Here is a 10,731-nt window from a genome sequence, read left to right as displayed (position 1 = left end):
AGTTGGATTATGTGTTAAAACAGGTTTCCTTTCTGTTCAGTGAGACAGCCTGTAGCTTCTACATAGAGACATTACCTCATAACTGTTATCAAAATATTTCTCTTTCTGTACTTTCATAACAATTCTGTCCAGCTTTATGTAAGTCTATTGCTAGATGTAGCTTCCTTGTAGACCTTTTTAGGTCACCTGAGACAATGTGAAATGAAAGTCCTTGACCTTCATTTAAAGTCACTGCAGGGGTCAAATAGACTCGGATCTATAAACAACTACTCATTTTTAGGGCACTGAGACACAATGTTATTTGGAGCATGCATGGATAAAGTACATTTTTTAATGCAAAATACCTTGCCTTTGAATGTTACAACTTCTTAATTACCTAGTAGTCTAGATACCTGTTTTGGCCTCGGTCTGCTCTTTGAAAAAATAAAGAAATGAAATAAATGTTGATTTCTTTATTTCATGAATCCAAAATGCAGTTCATCTATATGTTTTCTAACATTTATATTTCATCCATGGTGTTTCTGTTCACACACGTAAAGCAATTCATAATCATCAACAAGAGATCCCAGAGGGATCTTGGCGCCCACCAAAGAATGATCTATGTCTGACAATGGAAAGAGGGATCTTTTCTCTGCTTTTCAAACTTTTACTACATATTACTACATATGAAATTTGAGAAAGATCCTTTCAGTACTTTCTGAGATATATAACACTAACAAACTTCAATAATCAAAATCAAAGATGGCTACCTGTCGGCCATCTTGTTGACCGATCGGTCCCAATATGCAGGTCCTAGGAGAACCTACATATAAAATGTGAGACAGATTACTTCAGTACTTTCTGAGAAATAGTGGTAACAAACTCCAATTATCAAAATTCAAAATGGTGGCCTGTCGGCCATCTAGTTGACCGATCAGACCTAAAATGTAATATGCATAACTAAGGACCTAAGGGAACCTGCACATGAAATTTGAGACATATCCCTTCAGTACTTTCTGAGAAATAGCGGTAACAAATTTCAACTATCAAAATCCAAGATGACGGCCATCTTGCTGACTGATCGGTCCCAAAATGCAATATGCACAACAAGGGCCCTAGGGGAACCTATATGTGAAATTTGAGAGAGATCCCTTCAGTACTTTCTGAGAAATAGCGGTAACAAACTTTAACTATCAAAATCCAAGATGGCGGCCTGGCGGCCATCTTGTCAACCGATCGGTCCCAAAATGAAATATGCACAACAAGGGCCCTAGGGGAACCTACATGTGAAATTTGAGAGAGATCCCTTCAGTACTTTCTGAGAAATAGCGGTAACAAACTTTAACTATCAAAATCCAAGATGGCGGCCTGGCGGCCATCTTGTTGACCGATCGGTCCCAAAATGAAATATGCACAACAAGGGCCCTAGGGGAACCTACATGTGAAATTTAGGAGAGATCCCTTCAGTACTTTCTGAGAAATAGCGGTAACAAACTTTAACTATCAAAATCCAAGATGGCGGCCTGGCGGCCATCTTGTCAACCGATCGGTTCAAAAATGAAATATGCACAACTAAGGCCCTAGGGGAACCTACATGTGAAATTTGAGAGAGATCCCTTCAGTACTTTCTGAAAAATAGTGGTAATAAACTTTAACTATCAAAATCCAAGATGGCGGTCTGGCGGCCATCTTGTTGACCGATCGGGCCCAAAATGAAATTATGCACAACAAGGGCCCTAGGGGAACCTACATGTGAAATTTGAGAGAGATCCCTTCAGTACTTTCTGAGAAATAGCGGTAACAAACTTTAACTATCAAAATCCAAGATGGCGGCCTGGCGGCCATCTTTTCAACCGATTGGTTCAAAAATTAAAAATGCACAACTAGGGTCCTAGGGGAATCTACATGTGAAATTTGAGAGAGATCCCTTCAATACTTTCTGAGAAATAGCGGTAACAAACTTTAACTATCAAAATCCAAGATGGCGGCCTGGCGGCCATCTTGTTGACCGATCGGTCCCAAAATGAAATATGCACAACAAGGGCCCTAGGGGAACCTACATGTGAAATTTGAGAGAGATCCCTTCAGTACTTTCTGAGAAATAGCGGTAACAAACTTTAACTATCAAAATCCAAGATGGCGGCCTGGCGGCCATCTTGTCAACCGATCGGTTCAAAAATGAAATATGCACAACTAAGGCCCTAGGGGAACCTACATGTGAAATTTGAGAGAGATCCCTTCAGTACTTTCTGAAAAATAGTGGTAATAAACTTTAACTATCAAAATCCAAGATGGCGGTCTGGCGGCCATCTTGTTGACCGATCGGGCCCAAAATGAAATTATGCACAACAAGGGCCCTAGGGGAACCTACATGTGAAATTTGAGAGAGATCCCTTCAGTACTTTCTGAGAAATAGCGGTAACAAACTTTAACTATCAAAATCCAAGATGGCGGCCTGGCGGCCATCTTTTCAACCGATTGGTTCAAAAATTAAAAATGCACAACTAGGGTCCTAGGGGAATCTACATGTGAAATTTGAGAGAGATCCCTTCAATACTTTCTGAGAAATAGCGGTAACAAACTTTAACTATCAAAATCCAAGATGGCGGCCTGGCGGCCATCTTGTTGACCGATCGGTCCCAAAATGAAATATGCACAACAAGGGCCCTAGGGGAACCTACATGTGAAATTTAGGAGAGATCCCTTCAGTACTTTCTGAGAAATAGCGGTAACAAACTTTAACTATCAAAATCCAAGATGGCGGCCTGGCGGCCATCTTGTCAACCGATCGGTTCAAAAATGAAATATGCACAACTAAGGCCCTAGGGGAACCTACATGTGAAATTTGAGAGAGATCCCTTCAGTACTTTCTGAGAAATAGCGGTAACAAACTTTAACTATCAAAATCCAAGATGGCGGCCTGGCGGCCATCTTGTAAACCGATCGGTTCAAAAATGTAATATGCACAACTAGGGCCCTAGGGGAACCTACATATGAAATTTGAGAAAGATCCCTTCAGCCCTTTCCGAGAAATAGCGGTAACAAGAAATGTTAACGGACGGAAGGACGGACGGACGGACCACCGACCACGGACGAAAAGCAATTTGAATAGCCCACCATCTGATGATGGTGGGCTAAAAATACAGTCAAACTTCATTAACTCAAATGAGTATCACTCAAACGTACACCCTATAATCTGAATTTTTTCTTGATCCCAACCAAGCAATATATGTATGTACACTAAACTTTTAAGTTGGGTTAAGTAGAAGTGTTGATTAAAAGTTAATGAGGTTTGATTGTACAATGTTGACTTGGATACTGACTCCTGATATCTATGTATAGTAACCAGTGATTTACGTCTCCTCTATATACAGAGCAGTAATCGGTGTACCCAGACAATCAACCTTTATAATCAAAAACATAGATAGCACAGAGCATGTATCATTCATGTTAACAATAAATAATATTACAACTATAACCATGTTCATTTTCCAAGTTTACACATGTAATTTAATATTAAAATGTATATTGCAATATGCAATGTAACACTTGGATGACATTCTTATTAGTTTACACACATGGGTGATCTTCTTGTGGAATGTGTCATATGACCAGTAGATTGTCGTTAATCTGGATTGAAATAAGAAACACAGAAATCTGCCATCAAGATATGTAGAAAAATACACCAACTTGAAGAAATGGGTGGCTTCTCCTCAAACTTGAAAAAGGCTCTCTGCTTATATAATCAAGTACATGTATACGGTATACGAATCCACAATATAGCGTCTAAATTGAAAATTATCTGGTAATATTTCTCATTGATTTAAATTAGCCGAAATTAAACAAGGATCCGCTGTAAAATATGAGCTGTTTGATTGAATCCTTCAGGAATAATGCACTCTTCCACTGACCATGAAGTCAGTTTTAAAATGACAATTACAGTCATTTAGTCTTTACACTAACCACAGTGGTCAGTCAGTCTTTACACTGACCACAGTGGTCAGCCAGTCTTTACACACTGACCACAGTGGTCAGTCAGTCTTTACACACTGACCACAGTGTTCAACCAGTCTTTATACACTGACCACAGGGGTCAGCCAGTCTTTACACACTGACCACAGTGGTCAGTCAGTCTTTACACACTGACCACAGTGTTCAACCAGTCTTTATACACTGACCACAGTGGTCAGTCAGTCTTTACACTGACCACAGTGGTCAGCCAGTCTTTACACACTGACCACAGTGGTCAGTCAGTCTTTATACACTGACCACAGTGGTCAGCCAGTCTTTACACACTGACCACAGTGGTCAGCCAGTCTTTACACACTGACCACAGTGTTCAACCAGTCTTTATACACTGACCACAGTGGTCAGTCAGTCTTTACACTGACCACAGTGGTCAGCCAGTCTTTACACACTGACCACAGTGGTCAGCCAGTCTTTACACACTGACCACAGTGGTCAGCCAGTCTTTATACACTGACCACAGGGGTCAGCCAGTCTTTATACACTGACCACAGGGGTCAGCCAGTCTTTACACACTGACCACAGTGGTCAGCCAGTCTTTACACACTGACCACAGGGGTCAGCCAGTCTTTATACACTGACCACAGTGGTCAGCCAGTCTCCACTGATGTTTCTAGAGTAGGTTTCTGGTCCTCCTTATCTGTTTCACCTTCTGTAAGTCCAAATGATTTAAGAACTTTATGTTGACGTGTATTTCTCAACTTTTTCAAGTCCTCAGCGTATTGCTGCTCACGTAATAACTGTTTCCGTTGCTCCTCGAGCTCCCGTTTATGCTCCTGGTAGGCCCGCGTCGTCTTGATTAGTTCTAATAACTCCCGTCGTAGATTACGGTTTTCTAGTTTGATAGCATTAGTATGTTCTGTGAGACACTGTATAGCTTCCTGAAACAGTTGAAAATAATGAATTAACGGAGATACAAATGTAGTATGATATGGAATAGGAAATCATAGCAAATGAATTCTGCCATGTTTTACCAAGTGTACATTGCAGAAAGGGAGTTTACTGTACGGAGAAATTGGGTCCCTGAAGACTATTAGGCCTGTACATTTGGATATCTGACCGAACTATAGATTTCATATGACACTAAAAACATAAAACAAACTATCACTGTAAGCTTTGTTAAACTGTTTTTGTTTTTGTTTTAAATTTGAAAGGAGACACATAACAAACTGAAAAGAACCAAAAGACATGCAATCATAGATAACTTATTCACCTTGTTGGCTTTTTTCTGTAAGGTGGCAATTCGATTTTCCGAGTCGCTTTGGAATTCCCTTTTGTCCCTTAAGAAGGTTGACTTTAGTGACTGTATAGTTTCTGAGTGTTTCGTTCTCATCTGCATCACTTCCTTCTCAAGCTCTTTTATCTTGTTCAATTGTTCTGTTTGTAAGGTCTAACAAACACAAAAAGTCAATCTTTAAAGTCTAACCACTCAAGACTTCACACATCACAAGTCAAATGCGTTTGCTAGTAATTTACCCTTCTCCTTTTAAGGAGTTTGAGTATTGTATTAATTTCTCTCCAACAGCACCTGTTCTGTTAAAATTAACATTGATAGGGTTTTGTTTGTTAGATATTAGAAGGCTGGTGATCTAGTTGACTGGGCAACACATTAAAACTTTAACAGATAGTGAATATTTGACCATTTAAGGCAAAGAATAATATCAATTATAAACAATACCATTGTCTTAATTATGTTGATTCAGACAATAACATACTGAAATGTTAATTTGTTGTTACCTATACTGGTAAAAGCTTTAGTTATACTCCTGTTATCAATACCTTTAGTGGTGCAAGGTCTGCCAGTTCATCTTTTGTTTTCTTTAGAGAATTCTGCTTTTCCAGGAGTAAAATTTCAAGAGCTGTTCAAAAGAAACAACGAATACATGTACATGTATATGCATGTATACCATTACCTTGGGGAACTTGTGAGGAATTTATAAGTTATCTTTGAAAATTGAAAATATGTTTATCTTTTAAATAAATTCTGTTTGTTATTCATGCCTTGACCAAATAAAAGTGTATCTTACCCTGCTTTTTTTCATCAAATTCTTTCTCCATGATTTCTTTTTCTAGGAGTATATTACGGATTTGTTGTTTATTGTGGTCACTCAGGGTGATGATGGTCGTCTGCCTCTTACTGGTTTTCTTCTCCATATAACTCATGTATTCATGCTGTAACATAGGAACCATTTCTCATCAATAATTTTCATATTCAAAATTTACTACATTTTTTTCTGTAATAAGATATGTATGTTTTATGGAAAATTTGCATATGAAATCGGGAATCTACAGCAAAATTTCTGAATAGTAAGGGGCCTTTATTCAGCCCAAGATATACCCCAAAAAAAATCAATGCTTGTAACTCATGTAATCCTGCTACAAAATAGGAACAACTGTCCTCTTATAAATTATGTAAATATATTCATTCTATAACATATGGAAATCTGTTCTGATGTATACTGTAATAAGAAAATATATTTCTCATACACATAAAATATATTTCATAACATATCACTTATGTTGTATTGTACTTACACTCTCGTTGCGAACCCTGTTTGCCTCCTGCTGTAGCCAGTCATTCTCTTTTCGTCTGATTGTTTTATCAAGGATCATAGAATGGTAATATGAATGTCAGAGACAATGAAGTGTACATGTAATTCAGAAGATAACTCGTGATGCAAGTATAAGAGTACATTGGTAAATAGGATTTCAATCAAGGTATTGCTGTCTCGTGTAACACATTGAGTACCATAAATCTTTGATATTAGACTATGCAGCTGAATTGCCAATATCCATAAAAAAATTATATATGGTATCTACTCATTGACGATCTTCTTTCCAAAGCTTTCCTGGGTTCTACCGGACATCCTCAGCACACACTACTGTCCCTACTTTTGATTAGAAACCCCTCTAGTCACCAACCAGTACCAAGATACAAGAAACAACCAGATACAAGGCCAAATCAGTTTAGTGACAATCTAATACTGGCCTACAACTCCAAGTATCTCCTATAATTGATCACGAATTTAAGTCACAGTGTGACTACTATCAATCTATACTATACTAAACCGGTGTTAACAGATGTCTGGGGAAAGCCCCGCCACTATTATCACCAATTTTTATATCAATGCTGAATACTATATTATGAACATTTAAAATAACATTAAACCACAAGAGAAAACCAAAATTCTATATATTTCAGGCTCCACTAAGTATGCTATATTAGCATTTTTAACTTGTATCATATGTACTGTAAATACTATGATTTTAATTGCGTGTGCAACCGGAGCTCAATTTCTAGTTAGTGTAGGGAGGCGTTAAAAAAACTCTATCAGTCATCGCATGCACAGAGCCCATCAATGCCTTTCTACAAGTCCCTTGACTTTCAATGAAGCCAAAAACCTGCGAATTACCTGCAAAAAAGAACACTGTGCTTTCCATGCTGTCCGAAGGCAACCTACAGGGTGCCATGCAAACCCAATGATTCACTGTCACCAAATTACTTCTGACTAATTGTAAGTAGCCAATGCTTTAATGTTTCAAAAGTGTCTCATGTTATAATTACAAAATTATAACATTATATTTAAAAGGTCGGGGTATGAGTAAACGAAGCATCCATCCAAGAGCATGCAGCGCTCAACATTGCTTCACATAGATACATAGACACTCTTCAAAACAGCCACAAAAGCTAGCTAGGTACATAGGATATGCAGTTTAAAGATTCATTCATTCACACAGGTCTATCTGCTGATTGTAAAAATGGTGGAATTGCTAGTCTCTACCCGTAAATGTTTCACAAAAGAAAAAAATACCTCAGTGAAGTCTAGCTACTGGCTGGCAACTAATTCTAATGAAGGCCATTAGCCGGCAGAACATGGATGGTAGGTGTTAGCCGGTATTGGTAGCCGGTAATCTTGTGTTACAGCTTCTGCTGGCATGTTTCCAGCGGTGAATAGCTGATATACGGTATCTTTTATTAGAGTAACCGTTAATAATTACAGATGGTGGCTAGCTAGCAAATAGGGGGATGCTGGGAGTTTATATTATGATAAACTAAGGAATCTCTATTTGTAAGAGGACGAAGGATAATGACTCAACAATATGGATAAAGTAGACGATATCTATTACAGGATAAGTTATACAATGATCTTTCGATTGTATGTTAGAATCCATGTTGTATACAATTGATGATTGACGAGTCATTTAAACGTGTGTTCAAAAGTGTGACAAACACATGGGAAGATCGTGCGTCTAGACTCATGACAGCAATTGTGGACCCTTGGGTTTACAATCTGGTGTAGATGCTATATCTTAAGGTAACATTTGCCTTATAACTTATCCTGTAATAGATATTGTCTACTTTATCCATATTATTGAGTCATTATCCTTCGTCCTCTTACAAATGGAGATTCCTTAGTTTATCATAATTTAAACTCCCAGCATCCCCCTATTTGCTAGCTAGCCACCATCTGTAATTATTAACGGTTACTCTAATAAAAGATACCGTATATCAGCTATTCACCGCTGGAAACATGCCAGCAGAAGCTGTAACACCAGATTACCGGCTACCAATACCGGCTAACACCTACCATCCATGTTCTGCCGGCTAATGGCCTTCGGCTACCCAAAACGGGAATCCGGCTACCGGCTACGGCTACAGGCTACCGGCTATAGGCTACCAGCTACCGGCTATCCTTAGGATATATAAAGGGGAGCTCATACTCAACTCGCTACCTCTGAGGAGTTTTCACAAGAAAACGAAACCGGTCAGGTCTTCAACACATAATACATTATTATGTCCAGTAACTCGCAGCTACCCAGTGACAGCAGACAGTAGCCCAACCAGTCACTTCATATATTGTTCCACTTTCCTCTGGGCTCCGTCTGTATCACTGTCGTCTACTACCTAAAACATGATCCCAACATCCCCATCTAGTCATGCGAGCGCCTTTAGCTCTTCCAGTCTTGACACTATCGTGCCAACATATGACTCTAGGACGCGATCACGTATGCCTTCATAGTCAGGTCATCGATACTTGACCCTTCCTCCTCAACATGTATCATTAGAGGTAGGGAATACAACTGGATACACTGGTTGCATACATCAGATCGCGTCGGGATCAATGCCTCCAGATAAAACTGGGATTCCCAGTCATTTTATTTATTCTAATTCTAATGAAGGACTTATTGTTGCCAATCCAGATGTACAGGAAAGGAACATGATCTTGTGCGGCAAATGATCATGCGCAAACGTAATTTCAGCTAATGACATAAAAAGTACAGAATGGCAATGTAAATTCTGATACAATCTCAGTTTCTAGTCTAAAATGCAGTCATACAATGTTACAATGAGGCCATAGTGGAAGAATGGCGGAAAGTGCTGTCTGGTTTAAAAAGGTGCCAACATTTTTTATTTGACATTTATTTAAAATGGTAAACTGATTTACAATTCAATTATTTTGTTTTTTCATTGAAATTTAAATGGTCAGCTAAATAAATTAAATACATCATAATTTGATCAAATAAATTGAATTATATGTACTGGCAGGCAACCAGTTCTTGCCAAGTACCAATTCTCGCCATCATATCTGTATCTGCACAATGAACATGAAATTTATTCACTAAAGCCATCTTCTGATAGAAGACACTACCATGCTGATTTCCACAAAAAAATGCTCTGAAAATTTGTGTGCGATCATACAAGTCCAAATGCGATGGTGAAAATTGGTACCTGGTGAGAACTGGTTGCTTGCCAGTAGTGTATTGTGCAAGATCATGTGCCATGTTTATTTCCAGTTATAACATGGGGTAAGGTCAATATTTTTTGTTTATTTTTGGTAAACCATGGACGTATATAAATCCTTGGGTAAACTGAAAAAATACCAGTTATTTTTTGAAGGTACCGAAAAAGAAATTCTTGGTCCTTGCTGTCGCCATGATATAACTATAAATAAATATCTAATAAATTACATGTAACGTTATCTATCGGCTATGAAACTCTAGGTGTGCATGATCACGTGCCAACATTGTATTGCACGAGCACAATATGTTACCAAATTTATAAAATTAGGCAAAGGATACAGATCCTCGACTTTCTTTCTTGCATTCTCCAAATCCGATGTCACCTTTACCAATCTAAAAGAGAATGTATTCATGCAAGTAAAGCCTATTACAAGCTTCTTTGCATCTGCCACACAGTAGGCTTCTAATCTGGATAATTAAATGCATATTAATTTCATGATGCACATAAAGAGCAAAAATACATAACAAGGTATGATTCATGAATTCAGTCATCTTATATGTAATTTGGTCTTTTTACTTATGATTTCATTTACCGGTATACGAGGCTTCTTTTCAAAAACAAAACACTGAGATAACGTTAAATGCATTAATCTGCAATAGCCTAACTAATCGACGTTTATCACTCACTCTTGTTGGAGAATCAGTTCCTTTTCTGTTGGCTCAGGAGTTGCTGGTTTTTGTTTTGGTTCATCGCCATCGTCATCTTTGCCGCCCTTTCCTTTCTTTCCCTTCTTACCACCTTTCTTCTTTGGGGGCATTTTCAAAACAACTGCAAGAAATGGCGTCCTCGGTGACTACGGCAACAAGTGCTAGCTTTGTTTTTAGTTTCGTATTTCTTGTTTTCTTTTAAAACAAAAGCATACATTAATCTCATTTTATTTCCAGGAGTTATCTCGTAAATAAATGATACACTTCAACAAGTAT

General features: G+C 38.3%; 1 protein-coding gene across 1 annotated transcript; it reads right to left on the bottom strand.

Annotated features, from left to right (window-relative positions):
- Positions 1 to 437: 437 nt before the first annotated feature.
- LOC138323178 (coiled-coil domain-containing protein 166-like) lies at positions 438 to 10,625 on the bottom strand. Its single transcript, XM_069267588.1, has 7 exons — positions 10,435 to 10,625; positions 10,087 to 10,140; positions 6,541 to 6,595; positions 6,033 to 6,177; positions 5,785 to 5,864; positions 5,219 to 5,395; positions 438 to 4,886 (listed from the first exon to the last, which is right to left on the bottom strand). Exons 1-7 carry the CDS (start codon positions 10,563 to 10,565, stop codon positions 4,596 to 4,598), a joined length of 933 nt encoding a protein of 310 aa, XP_069123689.1. The 5' UTR covers positions 10,566 to 10,625; the 3' UTR covers positions 438 to 4,595.
- Positions 10,626 to 10,731: the final 106 nt, after the last annotated feature.

The sequence above is a fragment of the Argopecten irradians genome, chromosome 5 (genome assembly GCF_041381155.1).
Source record: "Argopecten irradians isolate NY chromosome 5, Ai_NY, whole genome shotgun sequence".
In the NCBI taxonomy this organism is placed as follows: Eukaryota; Metazoa; Mollusca; class Bivalvia; order Pectinida; family Pectinidae; genus Argopecten; species Argopecten irradians.
The sequence above is the reverse complement of the archived record's forward strand: the minus strand, read 5'-3'. Positions and strand labels throughout refer to the sequence as shown.